Here is a 26296-nt window from a genome sequence, read left to right as displayed (position 1 = left end):
TTTTACTTTTGTTTGTAGTCCACACATCATCAACACTTCTACATCAAAGACTGGAGAAAAGAGAAGCTAAGAATTAAGAGTTCAATGTTTAAATCTTTTCTGTGTGTGTACCTATCCTATCTACAACAAATTATTACTATTTACTTTGGTAAGTGTGTAAAAATAAGTTATCCTGATACATAATGAACCAGACACAAAGTAAATTTAAGTTGAAAACGGACAAATGAAAAGATTTCTTTAAAAATTAATTTTGATTTTACTACATTTTGGCATACCAATTCAAATGTAATATTTCATAATTTTAGAAAAGGGAGATTTTACATTCAAATAAAAATATAATTCTAATCAAATGTCTTTAAACTTTCAGTATAAATAAATATGTATGCATATTTAAGACCTATCAAATTTCTTACCATTTTAGATTTAGAAATAATGGTTTCTATGAAATACTATAGATTTTTATAAAACAAATATGTTTTATGTCATATTTAGAGAAAATTAAAACATAAAAAAATTATAAAATAAATAATTTATAAGTATTTCGAGACACTAGTGGCTTTATAATTTAAGAAAATTAGCATTGATATGAGCCCTAAATCATATCAAATAATTCATGAAAAACCAACGGGTGAGTTCTCACTTCTCACCTGGCCTGTCCAGTTGATATATTCCATTCCTCTCTCTGACCAGTACTTCGTGATTTTGATTTGTCTTTGCAAACAGAATCAGGTTGTTTCAAAGTGCGTTTGGCTGGAGGAGACACGTGGCTATCACTTAAACTACCATCAACTTCAGCTTTCTGAAAGACAAAGTTAAAAATGTATTTATTATCCCTATTAAAAAATATAGACTTCTTAAATTCTTGATAAAATATTCAACCAATAAATATTTACTAAGTGAATCTCTCAACAGGTATAGCAAATGTAGTATTCTGTAAATACAGAAACAAGGGAGTTAGAAAGATTAAATTTATAACCAGAAAAGTATATAGTTTCTTATTTCTATTTTAAAATAGTTTCCGTAGGGGCGCCTGGGTGGCTCAGTCGGTTGAGCATCCAACTTCAGCTCAGGTCACGATCTCGCGGTCCGTGGGTTCAAGCCCCGCATCAGACTCTGGGCTGATGGCTCAGAGCCTGGAGCCTGCTTCCGATTCTGTGTCTCCCTCTCTCTCTGCCCTCCCCCGTTCATGCTCTGTCTCTCTCTGTCTCAAAAATAAATAAATAAATAAATGTTAAAAAAAATTTTTTTTAATAAAATAAAATAGTTTCCCTAGGAATAAACCTAACCAGAAGAGGTGAAAAATCTATACACTGAAAACTATAGAAAGCTTATGAAAGAAACTGAAGAAGACACAAAAAAGTGGAAAAATATTCCACGCTCCTGGACTGGAAGAACATCGTTAAAATGTTGATACTACCCAGGGGCACCTGGGTGGCTCAGTCCGTTGAGCATCCAACTTCGGCTCAGGTCATGATCTCACAGTTCATGGGTTCAAGCCCCGCATTGGACTCTGTGCTGAGAGCTCAGAGCCTGGAACCTGCTTCAGGTCTTGTGTCTCCCTCTCTCTCTCTGTCCTTCCCCCACTTGTGCTTTGTCTGCCTTTCAAAGGTGAATGTTTAAAAAATAATAATAGGGGCGCCTGGGTGGCTCAGTCGGTTAAGCGTCCGACTTCAGCTCAGGTCACGATCTCGCAGTTCGTGAGTTCAAGCCCCACGTTGGGCTCTGTGCTGACAGCTCAGAGCCTGGAGCCTGTTTCGGATTCTGTGTGTGTCTCTCTCTCTCTCTGACCTTCCCCCGTTCATGCTCTGTCTCTCTTTGTCTCAAAAATAAATAAACGTTAATAACAAACAAATAAATAAATGAAATAATAACGTCCATATTACCCAAAGCAATGTACATATTCAATGCAATACCTATCAAAATAACACCAGCATTCTTCACAGACCTAGAACAACCAACCCTAAAATTTGTATGGAACCAGAAAAGACCCCGGATAACCAAAGCAATCTTGAAAAAGAAAACCTAAGCTGGAGGCATCACACTCCCAGACTTCAAGACCTATTATTACAAAGCTGAAATCATCAAGACAGTATGTTACTGGCACAAAAACACACAGTCAGATCAATGGAACAGAATAGAGAACCCAGAAATGGACCCACAAACGTATGGCCAACTAATCTTTGACAAAGCAGGAAAGAATATCCAATGGAATAAAGACAGTTTCTTCAGCAAGTGATGCTGGGAAAACTGGACAGTGACATGCAGAAAAATGAACCTGGACCACTTTCTTACACCATACACAAAAGTAAACTCAAAATGGATGAACGACCTCAATGTAAGACAGGAAGCCATCAAAATCCTCGAGGAGAAAGCAGGCAAAAACCTCTCTGACCTCGGCTGCAGCAACTTCTTACTCAACACGTCTCCAGAGGCAAGGGAAACAAAAGCAAAAATGAACTATTGGGACCTCATCAAAATAAAAAGCCTATGCAGAGCAAGGAAAAACAATCAGCAAAACTAAAAGGCAGCCGACAGAATGGGAGAAGATATTTGCAAATGACATATTGGATAAAGGGTTAGTATCCAAAATCTATAAAGAACTTATCAAACTCAACACCCAAAAAAAAAACAAATAATCCAGTGAAGAAATTGGCAAAAGACATGAATAAACACTTCTCCAAAGAAGACATCCAGATGGTCAACTGACACACGAAAACATGCTCAACATCACTCATCATCAGAGAAATACGAATCGAAACCACAATGAGATACCACCTCACACCTGTCAGAATGGCTAACATGAACAACTCAGGCAACAACAGATGTTGGCGAGGATGTGGAGAAAGAGGAACCCTTTTGCATTGCTGGTGGGAACGCAAACTGGTGCAGCCACTCTGGAAAACAGTATGGAGGTTCCTCAGAACATTAAAAATAGAACTACCCTACAACCCAGCAATTGCCCTACTCGGTATTTACCCAAGAGATACAGGTGTGCTGTTTCAAAGGGGCACACACACACCCAATGTTTACAGCAGCACTATTGACAGTAGCCAAAGTATGGAAAGAGCCCAAATGTACATCAAAAGATGAATGGATAAAGAAGATGTGGTATATATATGTGTGTGTGTGTGTGTGTGTGTGTGTGTGTGTGTGTGTGTGTGTGTGTATACATATATATATGAACATAAGGGAAGGGAAACATAATATAAAAACAGGGAGGGGGACAAAAACATAAAAGACTCTTAAATATGGAGAACAAACAGAGAGTTATTGGAGGGGTTGTGGGAGGGGGGATGGGCTAAATGGGTAAGGGGCATTAAGGAATCTACTCCCGAAATCATTGTTGCACCATATGCTAACTAACTTAGATGTAAATTAAACAATAAATTTTAAAAATAAAAATAGTTTCAGGCCTACGGAAAAGATGTATGTACCTTTTTATGACATGATTCCTCATTCTCTCCTAAATACTCCAGTGCATACATGCCAGACCAAGGATATTTTGATACATTAGAGTCATATAACCCTCCCAATAGGATATTAGCATTGATAAAATGAAGCGCCAATCCACAAACACATTCAAACTTTACTTGATCCAGATTCAGGATCCTATCAGAGAACATATATTGCATTTAGTTATCAGATCTCTTCAGTCCCCTTCAATCTGGAATAGTTCTTTAGGCCTTCCCCCATCTTTCATGCCCTTGACTGTAAAGAGTACAGGCCTTTTGTTCTCTAGGATGACCCTCAATCTGGATGTGATGCTCCAAATAACCACATTCTTGCAAAGAATATGCACAAATGATACTGTGCATGCTTTACTTACCCATCATTATGTGTAACTTTCATCACCTGGGCAATTTGGTATCTGCCAGGTTTCTCCACAATAAAGTCACTATTTTTCCCTTTGTGTTTGATCTAGATTCAAGGTGGAATTATTCTGATAATTCACCAATATCCTGTTCCTCATCAAACCTTCACCCATCCACCAGCCATTAGCATTCATTGACTATTTCTGTTTTGATCTAATACCATTGTGATGGTGATTACCTAATCCCAACATTCCTTCTCCATTTTTTAGTTGGCATTCTACTTTAAAGAGCTTTCCCTCCATCCCTTTGTCAGAATTCCTTTACTTACTACTTTTATCAGTGTAGATTCATGGATTCTTATTTTATACTATATGTTATAATCCATTATTCCATTTTGCTGTTCAAATTATACAATATTTGGCAATCAAGGGCCCTTAGAAAGTGGTTCCAGTACCTTTTTGATATGTCCCCATCATTTTGACTACTTCCTTGCTTTCTGACACAAAAGACATCTCTAAATTCATCTTATACTTTCCCTCCCTGATTCTAAAATTAGCCATTTCTCCAAGAGATACCTGATACCTTTTAGTCATGGATAGTATTTAGAAACCAAGATCTGGGCATTAGCTGTGCTCATTGTTACTAGGGTTTCACAGCTACAGAGTCCTCTCAGAAGAGAGTAGGAAAGATATGAATATATATACATACATATAAACACATCTATACCTATTTCTTTACCTGTGCATAAATAATAACATAGGCATACACACCAAGGCTTCTAATTCTAATTCCACATCTTAAGTTTCTTTCTAGACTTTCCCCTTTTATGTTTGTAAGCTCTTCTCGGGGAGAAACCTGGCTTCCATTTATTTGCTCTTTCAATTAATTTGCTTAACATAATCAATTTCTCAACCAGAGATGTCCACTTATCACATTTCCATTATTCCTCCCCAGCCACATGTCCTCTGACTACAGGAAGGTCAGTATCCGCACAGCAGCTCTTGTCTTCACCACTCAATTCCCTGGATACTGGGCAAATGGATAAGAGACTGGAGGGAAGATTAACCTTCTCTTTAGAGAAGATTTAATTCATATGTTAATGCTTTATTACTTGACATTACAGATCAGTATTTCAAAGGTATATATGACCATTTTCAATATACTACTATATAGACTATTTTATTTTTTTTATGCCACAAATTTAAGAAAAAAATATAAGAACTATTTGTTCCATAAATGCACATTTCTAAATCATATTTTCCCAAAGTAAGACAACTACATTACACAAATAACTAGTCAAAATGTAGCCTAACAAACTTAAGAAATGCAGTGCAGAGCCTGCTTGAGATTCTCTTTTCCTCCCTCACCCTCAAAATAAATAAATAAAAACTTGAATGAAAGAAAGCAAGAGAAAGAAATACTTGTAATAGGGGCACCTGAGCGACTCAGCCAATAGAGCATGTGATTCTTGACCTTAGGGTCATGAGTTCAAGCCCCATGTTGTGCACAGAGCCTACTTTGCTAAAAAATTTTTTTACAAAAAGCCCAGTTTCTAATTTTGTGCTATAATACAATTTGCCATGAGCTTGTTCTAAAGCCACAAGACCAGGGGCACCTGGGTGGCTCAGTCAATTGAGCATCCAACTCCTCATTTCAGCTCAGGTCATGATCCCAGAGTCACGGGATTGAGCCCCCATGTCCAGCTCCATGCTGAGTACGGAGTCTGCTTAAGATTCTATCTCTCCCTCTGCCCCTCTCCCCTACTCGTGCTCTCACTCTATAAACAATAAACAATAAATAAACAAACAAGCAAGCCTGCCAGCCAGCCACAAGACCACACTCATACTGAAAGACACAAAGGAAATGGGGCGCCTGGGTGGCTCAGTCAGTTGAGCATCTGACTTCGGCTCAGGTCATGATTCCACTGTTCGTAGGTTCAAGCCCCGCGTCGGGCTCTGTGCTGACAGCTCAGAGCCTGGAGCCTGCTTCGGATTCTGTGTCTCCCTCTCTCTCTCTGCCCTTCCCCACTCACTCTCTCAGAAATAAACATTAAAAAAAAAAAAAAAAAAAAGGAGGGGGGAACAACTAGATATTCAGAGTGTCTATAATTAAGGAAAATTAACCTATTAGTTGTGTAACATACAGTACCACTTCAAGTTATCAAGAAAAAGTGTTTAGCTACTTCCAAACTATCATCAGTAGAGGGGGAAAAACTATTTAAAATGCAATTCAATCATGTAATAGTACTTTATCAATAAACATGCTTACTGTACTTAACAAATGAGTGCTTTTCAAAATTGTACTATTTCACTTCCTCAGGCTCTTGCCTTCTCTAACCCCACCCTTTTCAGAGTACATTAACTAGCCCAAGGTCACATGGCTAACAAATGACAGAAGAAAAAAAAAATTAGGTCCTGCCATTCCTAACATACATCTCTTACTACTATCTCAAACACTCTACCTTAGATATTTATAAAAATACTAAGGTTAAAGTATGTATTAATCGTCATCTAACTCAACTACTCATCCAAGACTTAATTACTGTCTACATTTATCACTACAAAATGTGCTCCACCCCAGACCTAACCAATCAGAAATCATTTTTCTTTACATGATCCCCAGGTGATTCTTTTTTTTTTAATTTTTTTTTCAACGTTTTTATTTATTTTTGGGACAGAGAGAGACAGAGCATGAACAGGGGAGGGGCAGAGAGAGAGGGAGACACAGAATCGGAAACAGGCTCCAGGCTCTGAGCCATCAGCCCAGAGCCTGACACGGGGCTCGAACTCACGGACCGCGAGATCGTGACCTGGCTGAAGTCGGACGCTCAACCGACTGCGCCACCCAGGCGCCCCAGATCCCCAGGTGATTCTTGTGCACATTAGTGTCTGAAAAGCATTATTATATGACATACTTATCAAATAGTCACTGAGAAAGCAATGTCATGTGTTCTAAGCTAAAGCATGTTTGTGAATACAGAAATGGAACGGATACCTGTGAACTACTTCCTCAATTTAGATAGTTCAGGCCAGCATTATTCCTCCTAATCAAATCCCATCACTCACCCTTCAAGACCCATCATTTCCTGGGTGCCTGGCTGGCTCAGTTAGTAAAGCATGCAACCCTTGATCTCAGAATTGTGAGTTCAGGCCCCCACAGTAAGCAGAGCTTACTTTAAAAAAAAAAAAAAAAAAAAAAAAAAAAAAAAAAAAAAGACCCATCTTTTCTTGAAAATCTTACCTGAAGGATCTGATATAAATTGACCTTTTTCCTCTACTAGCTGCAACTCTATTATATATTTTGGCATTTGATTATATTCAACTCAGTATAATATGTTTACCATCTTTAAAATGTCATATTCTAAGTCTTGAGATTCTAGCAAGATTTTAAGTTCTCATGTACAAAATAATACTTCATTTCTTTTTAATTGCACACCATACCGGGGTGGGGGCTCAAGATTTCCCAAAGTTCATTCAGTAAATTATTAATAGGAATTATTAGGAGAAAAAAAGGAAGGTTCAGAATCAAGTAAGTTTGGAAATAATTAGGTTCAAGGTCTTCTGCTGCAGGACTTCTAAGAGTCTTATTTAATATGTTAATATGCCCTGTAAACCTCTAAATATGGAGGACAGTATATAACATTTCACAGACTTATTTGATGGAACTCTTTTTTCATGGAGCATCTATATAGATCCTGAAGTTTTACAAACATACTCTGGGAATAAGTACTACACACTTACTGAATTACAGACGTTAGTAAAATATCTTAAGTCTAGTCATTTTTTAAATAATTTGGGTACTACATAACTCTTTGAATATCAATTTAAATGAGTCTGTAGGTTTATTTGTTGGTCATTCTCTCATATTCTACTAGCTTTTTTCAGTTCTATTCAGGAAGGTCTCTCAAAGCGTTATCTGCACACTAGCTGAATCAGAAATCACCTGATTCCTCATTAAAGAAATATAACCTGCTAAACTAGAATCTCTGGAGTTGGAATATTTTTAATGAGGGCCTCCAAATGATTCTTAGTATCCAAAGTTTGAGGACTTCTCCCATATAAAACAGTTTAAGTATATGAGGCACATCATTCTAACTGCTGCACTATTCTCCTGTATTTTTCTTATCTTGGTAGGGTTTTAATTTTGACTTGCCTCTGTGACAGAGACCTCAGAATAAGTACCATTATAAAAAGCTCCTTCCCTCCAAAGAAATCTAGGGATTTAAGCAAAGCAAATAACCAAAATGTAAATACATACAAAATAATTACTTCACCATTTAATTAACTTCAAGCTTTGGGAAAGCTTTTACCTACAAACCTGATGATACTAACAGTTAACCTTTAATAAGATGATCATAATGCTCAACTTCAACTTTTTCATCTTCAAAGCATTTTACTAGTTAATTATAACCTAACCCTTTGAGGGAAGGCGTTGCCAGTTTCAGGACAAAGATACTTAAGAGAGATTATGCAATCTACCCACAGTCATTTAGCAATGTGTGTCAGAGTGATTACAATCCATGAGTAAGAAAGGCATCTCTGACTAAGGGAATAATTTCATTTAACAAACATTTATTGACGACTCTACTGTGTACGTAAGACTTGGAGGACAATGGTAAAAAAAGATTAAGACCCATTTGAACTCAATACAAAATCTACTGGGTTGACAGTCACAAAGATAATATATGGCATAATATAGTGAGGAACATGATTCAAAGATGAGATAACTTCCAAGTGAAGTATAATAGTAAGTGCCAAATGCTACAAAAAATAAAAGTACAATGAAAAGATAAAGTTATTCCCACCTAAGTGGGAATTCTAACCCCAAGAAGAGTTAAATTTTTCCAGTTAGCAAAAATCATGTTCTCCTGGAGTCTGAGGCTCTTTAGTCGTGCTCATCAGCTACTACAAATACTTGCCACTATTCTACCACAAATCTTATAAAAGTAGGCAAAAGAATTTGAGAATAATAAAGCAGAGAACTTATGCTGCTCTACTTTTTAGGGAAGACTTCCTGCCCAGATCAGAATTTGTCAGAAATCTAGAACCTAGGATTTTAATGTAAAGACAAAAAGAATATATCAAAGTATAGCATTAAAAAAAAAAAAAATGATGGAGCGCCTGGGTATTCAGTCGGTTAAACATCCAACTTCATTCAGCTCAGGTCATGATCTCACGGTTCGTGGGTTCGAGCCCCACATCGGGCTCTGTGCTGACGGCTCAGAGCCTGAGCCTGCTTCAGATTCTGAGTCTCCATCTCTCTCCGTTCCTCCTCTGCTTGCACTCTGTCTCTCTCTCTCTCTCTCTCAAAATTAAACATTTAAAAAGAAAATTTAATAAAAAAAAAAAAATGAGACAGTCAAGGAAGTAAGTGAATTAGCAGACCATGAGATTAATTCGAGTCTTGATGATGGCCTCGTGTAGAATTGTGAAAGCAGAAAATAAATTGATTCCAGAAAGTAGAGTAACTGAGAAATTAGTGACACCAGTATTCAAATAAACACAATGTAACTGCAGGTTAGTAAAAAGTGGTTATTTTTTTTCAGTGAGTATGGGGGGGAGCCGGGAGACAGATGTTAAAGGAAGAAGCATAATGCTGAACTCTAATTTCAAAAGTTAAGTTTAGAATTCTAGCCAGAAATCTAGGGAGAGGTGTATCAGGCTGTGGGAAATGCAGCTCTGAGACAGAGTGAGGTGAGGACTAGAGGATAGATATGAAATGGCAATAAAAGGATCATAGATAATATACAGAATGAAAAACAGAGGGCAGAAGTAAAACTCTTAAAAAATGCCTATATTCAGGGCGCCTGGGTGGCTCAGTCGGTTGAACGTCTGACTTCGGCTCAGGTCATGATCTCACGGTTCGTGGGTGCAAGCCCCGCATCAGGCTCTGTGCTGACCACTTGCTTAGAGCCTGGAGCCTGCTTCAGATTCTGTGTCTCCTTCTCTCTCTGCCCCTCCCACTCATGCTTTGTCTCACTCTGTTTCTTAAAAATAAATAAATGTAAACTGTTAAAAAAAAATGCCTATATTCAAGCAATGAGCAGACAGGATCTTGTACAAACTAGTGAAAAATATAGTCTTTTACTAAAACAGCTTGGGGTGGGGGGGCGGGGGGACGGGGGGTAGGGGAAACTTGGGTGGTTAAGTCAGTTGAGCATCTGACTCCTGATTTCAGCTCAGGTCATGATCCCAGGGTCGTGGGATCAAGCCCCACATCCAGCTCCATTCTGAACGTGATGCCTGCTTGGGACTCTCCCTCTCTCTCTCCCTCTCTCTGCCCCTCTCCCCTGCTCAGGCTTTCTGTCTCTCTCTAAAAAAAAATAATAAAACAGAAATAAAAACACTGGGGACTGGAAGTTTGTTCCGAAGCAACTCAATGAGAGAAAAGCTGATAAAAAATGTGGGTTGGTAATTAGAAGGTCACTATAGAGGTACCTGGGTGGCTCAGTTGGTTAAGTGATTCTTGATTTCAGCTCAAGACATCATGATCTAATGGTCTGTGAGATGGAGCCTCACTTCCAGCTCTGCACTGACAATGCAGAACCTGCTTGGGATTCTCTCTTCCTCTCTGTTACCAAACACACATGTGCTCTCTCTCTCAAAATAAATAAACATGAAAAAAAAAAAGTTACTATAACTTCTAACAGGGCAACCTTTGTGAAATGCAGGGCGGAAATCGCTAGGTGAAGAACTGGGTACTTGGTGAGAAAGTACAGGGCATAACTATGAGCAACTCTCGTAAGAAGTGCCACTGTGAAGAAAGAAGAGACAATAGTCTAAAGAGGTTACAAAGTCAAAGAAGTCAGGGAAGAATTTTATTTTATTTAAATACCCCCTTTATTTTTTTTTCTCAAGTACATTCTACTCCCAACATGGGGCTCGAACCCATGACCCCAAGATCAAGAGTCACATGTTCTACCAACTAAGCCAGCCGGGTACCCCAAGAATTTTCTTTTGCTTTTCTTTTTTTAAAGTTTATTTATGTATTTTTGAGAGAGAGAAAGAGAGAGAGAAAGCATGAGTGAGGCAGGGACAGAGAGAGAGGGAAAGAGAGAATCCCAAGCAGGCTCCACACAGTCAGTGCAGAGCCTGATGTGGGGCTCAAACCCAGAAACCGTATGTTCTGAGATTATGACCTGAGCTGAAGTCAGATGTTTAACCGACTGAGCCTCCTAGGCACCCTAAGAATTTTATTTTTTAAACAGATAAGATGACCTGGGTGGCTCAGTCAGGTAAGCATCCAACTCTTGATCTCAGCTCAGGTCTTGATCTCAAGGTTCTTCAAGCCCCCACTTCCCCCACCCCCACCACAACCTCCCCGCATTGGACTCCGAGCTGGGCATGAAGCCTACTTTAAAAGAAAGAAAAAAAAAAAAAAAGGATAAGATGACCTGGTTTCTTGTAAATAGAAGGACACATAAAAGAGAATAAAATAAAATTTTAAAGAGTAAGATGACTGATGAGAAAAAGATCCTCAAAGAGACAAAACATAAACAAAATAAGAACATTATCGCCCAGGTTAGATCAAAAAGTATATGAGTACAATCAATCTTTCCCAGTTTCCTTTGTAAGACAGTCTTTTTCCCTACCTTTTTAAAAAATAAGTTCTCCTGCTTTCATGAGAAAGCTTAGAAGTGCGGTCAATTTCTTTTTCTTTCAGCAGTTACCATGACTGCAGAAAACAAAACTCACACGGCTATTTATTTGCTTAGGGCCAATATTATTCTACAAAGTCCTCAAACTTCAGGCACACAAAAGGTCCTACATTTTCCTCAAACATCCAAAAAGCAATGGCTTGCCAGTTTAACATTTCTAAGCAACAATGAGTATGTGAAAGAATAGACAAACAAAATATATAGAAGTGAGCTGAGGAACTGTAAAAAGACAAAAACAATCTATTGTAAGTTATAAAGCATTTTTCTTCCTGGAAGATAATTTTCAATCTGAAAATAATACATACTTTAAACGAGAGACATGGGTACAGAAAAATGCCACAAAATTTAAATACTGGACAGGACCAGTCTTATACTGCAGCACTACCACTGAATTAAAAACTACCATTTACCTCATAAGATTATTTAGAAGAACCAGTGAGGTAGTAGAAGTAACAAATATTAAACCTACAGCCTGACAGTGGATACAGTCTGAAGTAAGGATACTTGCTTGGCTTTCTAGGATTAATATAATTCCATAAGCTTATTAAATTCTCTTTAGCGATTCATTCTTTTTCACAAACAAAATTTATTAAGCACCTGTTATTGTGTTAGATACTAAAGATACTTGATGATGAGATAATCTCTACCCTTCAAGAAAGTTAAAGTAGGGGCACCTAGGTGGCTCAGTAGGTTAAGTGTCTGACTTTGGCTCAGGTCATGATCTCACAGTTTGTGAGTTCAAGCCCCATTTGGGGCTCTGTGCTGACAGCTCAGAGCCTGGAGCGTGCTTCGGATTCTGTGTCTCCCTCTCTTTCTGCCCCTCCCCTGCTCACGCTGTCTCTCTCTGCCTCAAAAATAAGCAAACACACAAAAAATTTTAAAAAAGAAAAGAAAGTTAAAGCCTAACTCCTCAAATTACCCAGTGAGAAGTATATAAGAAGAGTGCTGAGAGCATTGGGGAGTGGTATGCATATTGATTTTAGCCTGTTTAGAGGACAATATGGAAAAACCTATAAAAATTTAAAATACATACACCTTTAACCAAGTAATTCCACTTCATAAAAAAAAAAGTAATTTTCTGCTACATCTTTTATAATATTAAAAACATAGAGGGACACATGGGTGGCTCAGTCCGTTGAGCCTGAGACCCCAGCTCAGGTCAAGATCTCACGGTTTGTGAGTACGATCCCCACATCCAGCTCTCTGCTGTCAGTGCAGAGCCTGCTTTAGATCCTCTGTCTCCCTCTCTCTCTCTCTGCCACTCTCTCCACTCTCCACTTCTCCACTCTCTCTCTCTCTCAAAAATAAACAAACATTTTAAAAAATTTAAAAAAACAAAAAAAAATGGAGATAATTTGTGTACTAATAGGGAACAGCTACAGAACTGATGGTATAGTAACACAACAAAATAGAAAATTATCAAGAACTAATATGCAAGAATATACACAATACATAGTTTACTATCATAAATAGCATATAGATTATAATTCCATATATGTAAAATATACACATATAAGTTACCCATAAATACATATGCAATGGTCTGGAAAGATGTACACAAACTTTAACAGTGGTTATTCCTAGGAAAAACAAACTAGAGGAATTAGGGAACAGGGGAAGGTCTTTTATTTTTTTTTCCTGTGTACTTCCATATTGTTTGAAATATTTATTTTATAATTTTTTTTTATTTTTTTTCAACATTTTTTATTTATTTTTGGGACAGAGAGAGACAGAGCATGAACGGGGGAGGGGCAGAGAGAGAGGGAGACACAGAATCGGAAACAGGCTCCAGGCTCTGAGCCATCAGCCCAGAGCCTGACGCGGGGCTCGAACTCACGGACCGCGAGATCCTGACCTGGCTGAAGTCGGACGCTTAACCGACTGTGCCACCCAGGCGCCCTATAATTTTTTATTTCATATTTTTAATACAAATAAAATATTTTGCCAAAGATCCAAGGTCATGCGTCTTGTGTACCCTTTATGTTCAGTTGTCTATCTGGTACACAAGTGTTACCCAATTAAAGATATCAAAGAATTTTTTAAAATTTCCTGGGGTGCCTGCCTGGTTCAGTCAGAAATGCATGCGACTCTTGAGCTCAGAGTCATGAGTTCAAGCCCCAAGTTGGATGCATAGATTACAAAAAAAAAAAAAAAAAATACCCATTTTCAGTTGAAATGCTGCTTCTGAATAATTAACTGCATGCCCTTGAGCAACTATCACTTCCCCTCAATTCTTCCATCTAATAAATTTGGAGGCTGAATAAGAATAGTAAAAACTAAAAAATTAAAATTAAATTAAAATTCTAAATTTTAGTGGCGCCTGGGTGACTCAGTCGATTTAGCATCCGACTTCAGCTCAGGTCATGAACTCGCAGATTGTGAGTTCAAGCCCTGCGATTGTGAGTTCAAGCCCTGCATCAGGCTCTGTGCTGATAGCTCAGAGCCTGGAGCCTGCTCTGGATTCTGTATCTCCCTCTCTCTCTGTCCTCCTCCCCCACTTGCACTCTGTGTGTGTCTCTCTCTCTCAAAAATAAATAAAGATTTAAAAAAATAAATTTAAAAAATTCTAAATTTTAAAGTATTTTCAAATTTTTAACATAGAATCCACCCACCAGTTCATGAATTTGTGCCATCTCATCTGTGCACACCTGTTGGTGAAGCTTCACCTGTTTCTATACATACATTTAAAACTTCTGTAAGGTGTCATTCATTAAAAAGGAAGTACAGCTCTGCAATGGGGTTTGGTTTTTCAAAAGCAGCTTTCCCTTAACTTGCACAATCATGTACACAACCACAACACTCATCCAAAGTGTGAGTATTCAAGTATGCTCTGGTTAAAGGGTGTTAATAAGTTGTAAAGGAAATGAGTTTTTATCAAGCAACTTCAAGGCTTTATCCCAACAAATGGGCCACTTTACACATAGGCAACAGGAGTCAGGTGAAAGAAGCACCAAATAACTCAAGTAACTGTCAGTTTCTTGTTTAGTCAAGTAACTGTCAGTAAATTTCTCCAGCATACCATCAAAAGTGCTTAAAAATAGTTTAATTATCAATTTAGGAATAAAATTTTTCTAGGTGTCAACATCTGAATATTATGAGTTCCATAAGGAATGAAAAGGGAGAGCAGTAATATTTTTTTAAGTTTATTTATTTATTTTGAGAGAGAGAGTGAGCACATGTGAGGGAGGAAGGGAGGGACAGAGTGAGAGGAAGACAGAGAATCCCAAGCAGGCTCCACACTGTCAGCACAGAGCCCCACATGGGGCTCAAACCCACAAACTGTGAGATCATGACTAAGCTGAAACCAATAGTCAGACACTTAACTAACTGGGCCACCCAGATGCCCCAAGAGATTAGTATTATTTGAAGAAACGATCATTTTAAATTATCATTAGAAATGATAAATTGGGGGGCTCAGAAGAGCATGAACTCATGATCTTGGGGTCATGAGTTGGAGCCCCACATTGGGTGTAGAGATTACTTAAAAATAAATAAACTAATTAAGATAAAATAAAATGACATGATAAACTGGCCTCAAAAAAAAACATGAAAAACCACAAACTAAAAGAGCAAAGATTGCCAAAAAAGGCTAAAGGAAAAACCCAAGCCTAAAATTAGCAAAATGTATGAACAAAGACCTAAAAACAAAAAACAAAAAAAAAAACCTATAAGCTTCAAAAGAGAAAGAATACCTACAAAAGAAAAAGAATCAGACCAACATCAAACTTCAAAAGTAACACTAGATACAAGATGACAATAAAGTCATATTCTTTAAGTATTAGACCTACAATTTTATATATCCAGCCAATTTTTTATTTATTTTTTTTTAATTTTTTTTTCAACGTTTTTATTTATTTTGGGGACAGAGAGAGACAGAGCATGAACGGGGGAGGGGCAGAGAGAGAGGGAGACACAGAATCGGAAACAGGCTCCAGGCTCCGAGCCATCAGCCCAGAGCCTGACACGGGGCTCGAACTCACGGACCGAGAGATCGTGACCTGGCTGAAGTCGGACGCTTAACCGACTGCGCCACCCAGGCGCCCCAATTTTTTATTTAAATGAAAGAACATAATGAAAACATTTTCAGCCATGTAATGCCTCAGAAAGTTTGTTACAAAAAGTCCCAAACTGAAAATATTCTTGGAGGAAATATTCACAAAAAAAAGAAATAAAGAATAATATGAGACACAAAAAGTAAGATCATCAGGGGCGCCTGGATGGCTCAGTCGGTTAAGTGACCAATTCTTGATCTTAGCTCAGGTCTTGATCTCAGGGTCATGAGTTCAAGCCCCACACTGGACTCCACACTGGGTGCAGAGACGATTTTAAAAATCAGGAAAAAAAAAAGGTAATCATATCGGTACTTGAGAAAAATTTATTGTTACTGGAAAAAAAAATTCCAAATTAAAGAAAAAGACAAAGTACTTATATCCATAAAAATATCAGAACTAAAATTCTAGACAATACAGCAAAGGAAGGAAGGTGGAACATTATAAGAGAATGTTAAATAGTATGTGGCTTTAAAGAAAAAAAAAACAGAAGTCAATAAACAGAAATTTAGGTCTTATGAGCAATTAAGCGCGCGCGCGCGCACACACACACACACACACACACACACACACACACACACAGAATATTTAACTTTAAAATAATCAGAAGAGATGGGGCACCTGTGTGGCTTAGTTGGTTAATTCTCCTCAGGTCACCATCTTGATTTTGCCTCAGGTCATGATCTCATGGGCTGACAGTGCAGAGATCGTTTGGGATTCCCTTTCTTTGCCCCTCTCTCTCTCAAAACTCAGTAACATGATAGATAGATAGATAGATAGATAGATAGATAGATAGATAGATAGATAGATAGATAAACTTCGCACTCTCTCTCTCAAAACTCAGTAACATGATAGATAGATAGATAGATAGATAGATAGATAGACAGATAGATAAAATCATCAGAAGAGGGGCACCTGGCTGGTTCAGTCAGTGGAGCATGCAACCCTTGATCTTGAGGTCGTGAGCTCAAGCCCCAAGTTGGTGCAGAGCTTACTTAAAATATATCTATGGATATATGTAGATATGTATAGATATAGGGGATGCCTGGGTGGCTCAGTTGGTTAGGCGTCCGACTTTGGCTCAGGTTATGATCCCACAGTTTGTGGGTTCAAGCCCTGCATGGATTCTGCAATGGCAGTGCAGAGCCTGCTTGGGATTGATACTCTCTCTCCCTCCCTCCCTCTCCCTTCCTCCCTCTGTGCCCCTACCCCACTTGCATTCTCTCTAAAAAAAAACTTTAAAAATTAAATAAATACACACACACACACACACACATATATACACACACACACATAGGGGTAGCTAGGTGGCTCAGTCAGTTGGGCATTTGACTCTTGGGTTTCAGCTCAGGTCATGGTCTTGCAGCTCATGGTTTGGGCCCTACATCTGGCTCCACATTGCCAGTGAGGAGCCTGCTTAGGATTCTCTGTCTCAAAATAAAAAAACTTTACATATACATATACATATTTGTATACCTATGTATATGCACACAGATACATACATACATATGTATACACATATGTATACACACACATGCATATATACATCAGGATTTGAACAAAAACTTAGGTAGAATCTTAACATGGGACAAGAGATTTAAGTATCTAAATAATCAATAAATCCACACTATAATGTTTCCCATCTCCTAATGTTTTCCATCATATATATTTTTCTATACCAAATACAAAATATGCATTTTTCTTAAGCAAATAACATTTACCAAAACTGACAGTGTATTAGGTCACAAGAAAAAGCATCTAATTCCATACTAGGTTATGTGAGTAATGTTCCTTGCTCTTGGATTTATTATAAAGGTGTCAATTCTCTGTGAATTAATCTTGGAATTCAAATAATTTCCTAATTAAAATTCTAGCTGGATCTTCTGAGGAATTCTAATCTTAACTGGAAATGTTTATGAAAAGAATGAAGATCCTTGAAAATCTAAGTTAACTTTGAAAATAACAAAGAGAAAGAACTTGTCTTTTAGAATATTAAGATATATTCCTAAACTAGTCCTAAAAACAGTATGGTACTGACACCAGAACAGGCCAACAAAAATATGAGAACAGAACATATACAGGAACTTAGCATACAGCACTATATTAGCAAGATAGCATATTAGCAATAAAGCAATATAGAATATTAGCAAGTAGCACTATAAACAATAGGTTATAAATCAAAGATCTAAATACGAAAAATTAAGCATGTGAAAAGAGTCATAATATAAACAGTATCCCTCACTACGACACAAAGAAGGTTAAAAGCCACCGATCACTGATACTTTTGGAAAACAAGAAAAGTTAACTTTAGTAGAAAGCAGAAAAACGGGCAAAAAATATTAACAACATGAGGAGGTTAACACAGCATATAACATAAAAAGACTGCACTGCCCAACTCCAGGGGGGGTACCCTTCACATAGACTGTAGTGTGAATGGTGGTGCCTTCTTGACTTTTTGCAGTATGGCAGCCCTATTAACAGTGAACCAAAGAGGCAAAACTTCTTGCCCATAATGCACTTACATTTTAATGTGGTAGGTGTGTCATAAACATGGATTGATTAAATGCAAAAACAAAGGAGTAAGCAAGCCCCACTACCAAAAGTCAGGTTGAATGATCTCCAAGTTCTTATCTCACAAGATCAGAGAGCATATCATTTTATGGTTATGTGAAGCACCCCTGGCTCAAAGATCCTAATTTGGGTCCTAGAATACAAACACTAATAATGCTAAACGTGTTTCATTCATTAGTATGTATCATCATTTATAAATATGCCATATAATGTCTCTTCAAGAGGTTTTAAAACATGAAACATTTTTTCAAAGGGAAAACACGTACCTCCAAAATAGATTCTCAGAGCACGAAAGAAAATGTATGGGCCGCCTGGGTGGCTCAGTCGTTTGAGCATTCAACTTTGGCTCAGGTCAAGATCTCATGGTTTGCGAGTTCAAGACCGACGGTGGGCTCTGTGCTGACAGCGTAGAGCCTGCTTGGGATTCTCTCTCTCTCCCTCTCTCTGCCCCTCGCTTGCTCTCATGCCTGCGCACTCTCTCTCAAAAGTAAATAAGTAAACGTTTTTTAACAAAAGAAAAAAATGTGCAAACTGATAAATATTGCCAAGTGGAGGGGAAAGATGGCAGCCCAAGTACACCTCTAATGCAGACCACCACAATACCCTAGACTTACTCCACGGGGATTTTTTTTCTCCAAGTCATCTTTACAATATTGCAAAATGATCTCTGAACAACATGTCTGCTCCTCTTCCTACAACTACTCCCTGAAATCAGGTAGCAAACAATCACTGAAAATCGCTATCCTGTATTTCACATCCCTACAGGCTACTGTTCCCACTTTCAGTCCCAATACAATCCTAGGCACAACTCCAGATAGTCTAGTAAAAATCTGTCTATACACAGTATATAGAGTATTTCCTGACTGTACAATAGCTGCCTTCTTTCCTTCTCAGATATTTGTGGAAACTACTGCTTGCACAGCAACAAAAAGTAGTGATAAATACAGATGTGATAGTAAAATATACAAGCAGAGAAGAAAGAACTAGATTTAAATATTAAATCTACTTATTATCTACTTATTATCACTTACTACCTATTTGGTCTTCTAGAGTCTAGAGGAAAATTTTCTTGTTTTTATGTATGGTAAGCAAACATTCAATGTATGATTTTTCCCCTTTGTACGTTCATACAACTGTTTATCCAAAAATCCCAAATCCCTTTTTCTCAATAACTCACTTTTCACAAAATCCTTCCCTAGCAGGAAGGCATAACAAATATACTCCCAATATAAGAACACAAACCCAAATATCAACAAATCAACCCAGCTGAAGTCACTGGTCTGGTCCTTAGTTCTTCTAACAAGTAGTAATCCTATCACCTGTCCAGCTGGTTTCCAGAGGCTAGAGGTTTATCTATAATTAGGTATTTAAGAGACAAGCACTCAAGGATCTACCAAAGAATGGTCACAAAGACTACCTGCCACGGAAAAGAGCTTAAGAAATTAACATCTTTCACTTCTACAGGTGTTGTAAATTTCATCTAGGACCTTAAAAACTGCAAGTTTGGGTACCTAGGTGGCTCACTGGATTGAGCGGTAGTTAGACTTTAGCTCAGGTCATGAGCTCACAGTTCATGGGTTCCAGCCCCATGTCCGGCTTTGCACTGGCATCACGAAGCCTGCTCCAGATTCTCTGTCTCCCTCTCTCTCTGCCCCTACCCCACTTGGCTTTCTCTCTCAAAAATAAATAAACATTTAAAAAAAAATTTTTTTAACTGCAAGTTTGAATATCTGGACTACAGAAATGATCAGTAATTGATTTAAGTTGCATTTTCAATTGGTTACCACAGATAATCCTATGAACTCCACAGCTACTTTGGTTCAAAGCTGTGAAGGGATATTGTTTACCACATTACTCAAGATACACACACATATGTATACGTATGTGTATTACATTTCCATAATACATATAAGGAAAAACTTTACTCTGAAAGACTTGTATTTTTCCCTACTTATCTCAGAGTCCTATAAGTTATTACATTTTACTCTCAGACTTCTTTTCTGTGTTTAACCATCAACTTCAGCCACTCTGTTGTAGTATATCGGTAAATGCATGGGTGTTGGAAAATAATAAGTACAGGGTGATAAAGGAGCATACTACAGAAGGACCCAAGGATTTTTTTAATGAAATTACGATAAAGCAAATTTACCCATAAAGTTACTCAAAATATTTATTTTGACCCTCTCAACTAAGATGTGGACTCAAAGAATACTATAAAACCTTCTCAAAAAGCACAAAAAGCTAGTGATGAAGCCAAAAGCAAACACGCCTAATAGAAAAAAGAGTTGAAATATTGTTCAAAACTGCTTTCCAATTCTGTGAATACAATTATTAGTTCACTGAGAGGAACTCTTTGATGGAGCAAACAAATGCTAATTACTGATCATCAGATTAACTGACCTAAAAGAGGTCAAACTTTAAATACTAAACAAACAAAAGAAGCCAGGAATGAGAGTAATTATAACTCAATACAGAGCAGAAGTCAGCTTGACATTTAAAAAGTGTGGGTTCAAGAAAATCCTTCCAATAACCTACTTGGAAGAAAGGCAAACTACATGCACAGCTCAGGTCCTATGGCTTTTTAAAGCAAATGAAATATGTAGACACAGCCCATGAAATCTAAAAAGAGGGACGCCTGGGTGGTTCAGTCAGTTGAGGGTCCAATATTGATTTTGGCTCGGGTCATGATACTAGGGTCGTAGGATTGAGCCCACATCAAGGCTCTACACTGAGCATGAAACTGCTTGGGATTCTCTCTCCCTCTGCCCCTCTCCCCTGCTTGTGCTCTCTCTCTAGAAAGAAAGGAAGAAAGAAAGAACTGAAAGAAAGAAAGAAAGAAAGAAAGAAAGAAAGAAAGAAAGAAAGAAAGAAAGAAAGAAAGAAAGAAAACAAAGAAAAGAACAGAAAGAAAGAAAGAAAGAAAGAAAGAAAGAAAGAAAGAAAGAAAGAAAGAAAAGAAAAGAAAAGAAAAGAAAGAAAGAAAGAGACAGAAAAGAAAGAACTAAAAGAATCCTGGGGGCAGAAAGAGGGAAGATCAGCATCAAGCGTAAAGAACACACAAAAGCAGAAAAAGGAGAACCTCCTCAATTATGTATCTTATAAAGAATACATTTCTTCCTACCAAAATAAAAAGAGTCTCCTAAAGCAACAGCATGAACAACCCCATTTTCCATCAAGTCTTCACAGATGCCAGCAAATGTCTAAAACTCCAGACAGAGAGTACCTTAAATACACTGGAAAGAGTACTAAATTCTTATAATTCATAAAACCAACTTGAGAGGAAGAGTTTACCAGGCCCAAATCAACCCATTTTAGAAATATACAGCAACGAAAAATACACAAATTTCTTCATAAATACATAGTCCATAAGCTTAACAAATTCAGAATTATAACTTTCCTCTTTTAAAGGACCAATCACAATATAGGATTAGAAAATCCTTTACATTTCTCAGAGAAAGCCATTAGAGCATTCTATCACCTACTACAGCCAGAAAACAAGTCTTCTTAAAACTGAAAAACAAACATTTTAAAGTAAATTTTCATCAGCGTATTATTTATGACCTTTTAAAACATTCTAAAAGGATCCCTGAAACAAAGTTTCATCAGCCTCCTTCTAGAAAAAGCTCTAATACCTTTCATTCCTCCAGCAATTTAAAAGCTACCAAATGTTCATTTCTACATTAGATTATTGATTCCTTGCCTTTTAACATCTCCATAACAGCTGCTTGACAAATTACTTCACCTTATTCCTCAGGGGATAAGGACAGCATGCTATGCATGAATTCCAAAATGGGACCACAAACTGATCAGTGACAGATGAGCTAATTGCTTCAGATGAATTAGACACTGCTCTAATAGACTGGGCATTCATACCATTATACTACAATTAAATAGTACACTAAACATTTTATTTGAACTTAGGTATAGAGAACAGACCTTTCTTAAATTTACTTTTATTTTAAAATAAATGTTAGCTTCAAAAAGTCAGTAAGTCTGTACACGTTTGGAATAATCTCTACAAAAAGCCAAGTTTTCAGAAAAATTATTCTAGTTTGCACAACTTTAAGATCTAGCTTTCATATTTTAACCTAAGAGATCTGTTAACCCCAAAACAGTCTATTAACAAGACAGTTTTCAAAACATTTTTATTTTAGCAAAATAAAAGCAGAATATATTTTCAAAGACAATAAATACATTTTGGTAAAATATATCCGTTGTATTTGCCTCGATTCATTCCGATCAGTGTCAGAACAGTATGACATACAGAGAAAAAGCACACACAAACCATAATCTTGTAGACCCCATAGAAAATAAAATATTGCTTCCCTCCCACAAGAATAACAAAATGGTGTGGGTTTAAAGGAGCATTTTAAATGAATAGCAATCCCCAGCCAAATTACTCTTGGTTAAATTACCCTCTTGCTAGACAGAAGCAATACTCTTTTCTGAATTCATAACCAATCTTGTAACACAAACTTATCAATTCCCTTAAAGTGCTAAAATAAGTGCTACCTTAGAGTTTTATACTATAATGAAATCTCAAGATCTTTCAACCACTTTTTAAAAAACCTAAATCACCAGCCTTCTTCAAATGTGTTGGCAACAGTGTGACAACGATGCTGTTAATTCACCTTCTAATCAACTATTCCCATAACAAAAACGCACACATCCAGGAAACCATACAATTTGAAACAGTGTCTACTATCCAAAACATTCGACATGCCCCTTTTGTGACTTGAAAGCTCTACCAGGTCCCTACTAGGACCTGGGTTAGCTAGCTGGCTGATTCTCCAGCTACAAAATCATGCTCCATCTCTCCTGCCTGGAGAGGCGATAGCGTTGATTTTGTTTTTAAAGTTGGTGTCAGAGCAGCTACAAACTTTTTTCAGCATCCCTGCCTGGCTGCCAACTGGAGCTCTCCGTTCACTTCCTCACCAACTTGAACCACCCCCAAACAGTTTGAGAGTAAGCTGGAGTTAGACACCGGCAGGAGCTGACACACTTACGAGAAGGGTTTGACACCGCAGAAAACTTTCACTTCTCTTCTCCCAGCCCTTCCACCCGGGGACTCCGGCCTTTCGCTCTTGCTCCCCTAGAATTCCCCTCTAAGGCAGGGCAAGGACACGGAAACCAGACTGTTCCAATGTCCCCGAAAAGACACCCCCCCCCCAGAGCCCTCTCCCCCAGACCCCAGTCCTGTTCTTCACACAAAAGAGCCAGAGCAGCAAAGCTATCGCAGCCCTACCTAGCCGGGTACCATCCTTCACCGCACCCGCAGACCCGGTCCCCAGCCGCCCAAGCGGTCTCCACTGGAGGCTTCCTGCCGTAACCCGGCCAGACAAAGCCCCGGCGGCCGGGCCGGCACTCGGAAGCCTCCGGACTCGGGCCGCCGCGCTCTTACCCGGGCCTCTTCCAGAGCGACGCCGGCACCACCGCTTCCCCCGGCCTTGGCGCCGGGGCAGCTGGCAGCGCGGGTCTTGGAGGAGCGGGTCCGAGAGGAGATGAAATGGCTGCTGCCTCCGGTCGCCCCAGGCTCTGCTCCGGCCCCAGGCCCAGGCCCAGGCCCAGGCGACTTGGACCCGAGAAGACGCAGAGAGCTCTTCCGGGTGTTCACCATGGTCCAGCCAGGAGGACGGGGTCCACACAGCGCCCGCCGCGCCTGGGAGAGCCGAGGAAGGCCGGCCCGCCGGCCGGGCAGTCAGGGCCAGTGAAGCCGGGCCGGGAGAGACGAGCCGACCCGGACTCTGCGGAGCGCAGACGAGGACAGGCGAGAGTAGGGCAGACGAAGGGAAGTAGGCGTGAGAAGGCAGAAAGCGGGAGGCGGGAGCGATACTCCAGGCCGACAGCTCAGACCCTCCACCGGCTTCGCCCTCCTCAGCGGGAGCCGAGCGGAGCCGCCATTTCTGCCCCTTTCTCTCTCGTTCTCGCTCTCGAGCTCCGTGCGTCAGGGATCCAGCGCCGCAGGGCCGACGAGACCGCTTCCGGCCGTGGCCGCTGCGGGGCGCTGCAGGGTCGGCCAGCCCTTCCCCTGTCCGCTCCCCCTCCTCTCCCTCCGCCCCTCCAGCAGGCCCCGCCCAGCGGCGCGGCGTCAGCGCTCGGCGGCGGGGGAGGGGGGGCAAGGGACGCTCTGGGCTATGTGAGCTCTATGGTTCATAGGTCTGGCCCCGAGTCTAGGAGGGGGATGGGAATAACCAGAAACGGCGCGGAACGAGCTAGAGCGCTGGAGTTGACCCTGGGACTCTCACGCCCTGCGAGGCCCGAATACCCTGGTATCTCCACCATCGCTCCAGGTGGCTTGGATACAGCCAGGAACGACCGGCAAAGGCGGGGGGATACACGGGGACAGGGGAGGACGAGGGCGCGGTGACCTGAGTTGGAATCCCAGAGGTACCCGAGGCAGGACACCGAACTTGAGTCGCACTTTTCGTGCCTGTGAAAATGAGACTATGGTAAATTAGATCTGTGCGGCTTCTGGCACATGTAAGTTGAAGAAAGAACAAACGCTAGACCGCTGTGTCTTTAAACAAAGCAAGAAAGGGTTGTTTTCTATAACCTTTGCCAGATGTAAGGCGGAGTCACAAAGAATGAATTCTTTCACGTAAGAGTCTCCTTTATCACTGCGGGCCCCCGCCCGCGGAAGAATTAAGAATACAAAAAGCTGAACACAAAATATGAAATTTGTGATTTAACTTTCAAGAATTAAGAGAATATGAAAAGCTCTCCAGTAAAAGAGAAATTATGTTAATTTCACCAAATGCTTGGTACATTAGCGATAGAGAGCGAACTATTCATTGGGTAAAAGGTTCTTCCTGTTTGCTGCACTAAGAAAAATTGAAGGCTCAAGAAACGTCCTGTAAAAATACCCAAGCTGTATCAAAATTAGAGCATTCTAGCCACCCAAGCTACCAATCATTCGACAAAACTGCGTACAGCACTGAGAATGGAAGTCATTTTTCTGTTTGGAAAAATGTATGGATTCCAGGAAAGCAGGCAAAACCCGCTTACATTTAAATGGCAACACATCACCCACCACTTAAACACATCACCACACCACCCACCCGGACTTTTGGGTGTGGAAACCTCTTAATGGAAGTAGACCTGGTTCTCCTGAATCAGTTAGCTGTGAATGAGATCACTGAAGAGAATAAACAGTTTTCCTACAGACAGAGGCTGGTTTTCAGATGTATATGAAGCGTCCTGAAGAGGTGTATAACATGCAAATTAGGATATAAAGGGTTTGTGTGCTTTCCTCCTTTGTTTTCTGTGTTTGTTTTTGTAGTCCTAAATTAAGACAGTCAAGTTATTATGATTTGGGTCATTATAACTAATAAGAACAAAAAGCAAGCTGAGTGTAAAACACTGAGCTGAGTGGGACATAGATCCTCAGGCACTAGTAAATGCCTAAGAACAAAGGCAGGGGAAAAACAAATGATTAACTGATAAAAATCACAGTCTTGTAGGATGTGAAACCCCACTACAGTTTGTAGCTGTCTTAATGATTGACAAGAAAAACACAATCTTGGGGGCCCGTGGCTGGCTCACTGGGAGAAATATGCAACTTTGATCTCAGGGTCATGAGTTTGAGCCCCACATAGGGTATAGAGATTAACTAAATAAATAAAACTTTAAAAAAAGAGAAAAAGACAATCTTAATAGACCTCCAGGAACCTATAAACTCAATTTCCTGGGGCCCTAAGGTCACCTTCACCTCTATAGGTTAGACAACCCTATATAATCAGTCATTCCCTGCAATCACAGTGCAGCTCTCTGCCCAAGGGTCCTGTCCCTGTGCTATAATAAAAATGCCTTTTTGCACCATAAAATGTCTCAAGAATTCTTTCTTGACCATTGGGCTTGACAATCCTGCATCAATAACCTGCATCATTTACTATCAACAAATGTTTACTCTAAACCCAACTGGTATTTGGTACTCTGCCAGGCCAGGAAGTAGGGAAATTTTTTTAAATACAACAACACATAGTACTTACAAGAGAGATGGAGACTGGCAAGAAACTAGCAAGCTTCGATACAGTGTGATAAAGAATGAGGCACAGACCTCTAACTCAAACAGGGATTTAGGGAAAGCCCTGAGATTTCATCTTCAACCACAAAATGGAATAAGGGAACATTATGGATAAAAGAAAGGAAGGTTTGAAGAAGAAAGAGTTGTTTGTTTTCTGCAGTATGAGCCAGAGAAAATAAGTCGA

At 39.3% G+C, this 26296-nt stretch overlaps 1 protein-coding gene across 2 annotated transcripts in view; it reads right to left on the bottom strand.

Moving 5' to 3' along the window:
- The window catches only part of ATAD2B (ATPase family AAA domain containing 2B), a 166189-nt gene extending 142338 nt beyond the window's left edge, over positions 1-23851 (bottom strand). For both annotated transcript variants that reach the window (XM_023252067.2, XM_023252068.2), the window contains exons 1-2: positions 23491-23851; positions 648-799 (exon numbers count right to left, since the gene is read on the bottom strand). In XM_023252067.2, the coding sequence (XP_023107835.1) occupies positions 648-799; positions 23491-23706 (368 nt within the window). In that variant the 5' untranslated portion in view covers positions 23707-23851. The remainder of the gene's footprint in view (positions 1-647; positions 800-23490) is intronic.
- Between the last annotated feature and the right edge of the window lie 2445 nt (positions 23852-26296).

The sequence above is a fragment of the Felis catus genome, chromosome A3 (genome assembly GCF_018350175.1).
Source record: "Felis catus isolate Fca126 chromosome A3, F.catus_Fca126_mat1.0, whole genome shotgun sequence".
NCBI classification, from domain to species: domain Eukaryota; kingdom Metazoa; phylum Chordata; class Mammalia; order Carnivora; family Felidae; genus Felis; species Felis catus.
The sequence above is the reverse complement of the archived record's forward strand: the minus strand, read 5'-3'. Positions and strand labels throughout refer to the sequence as shown.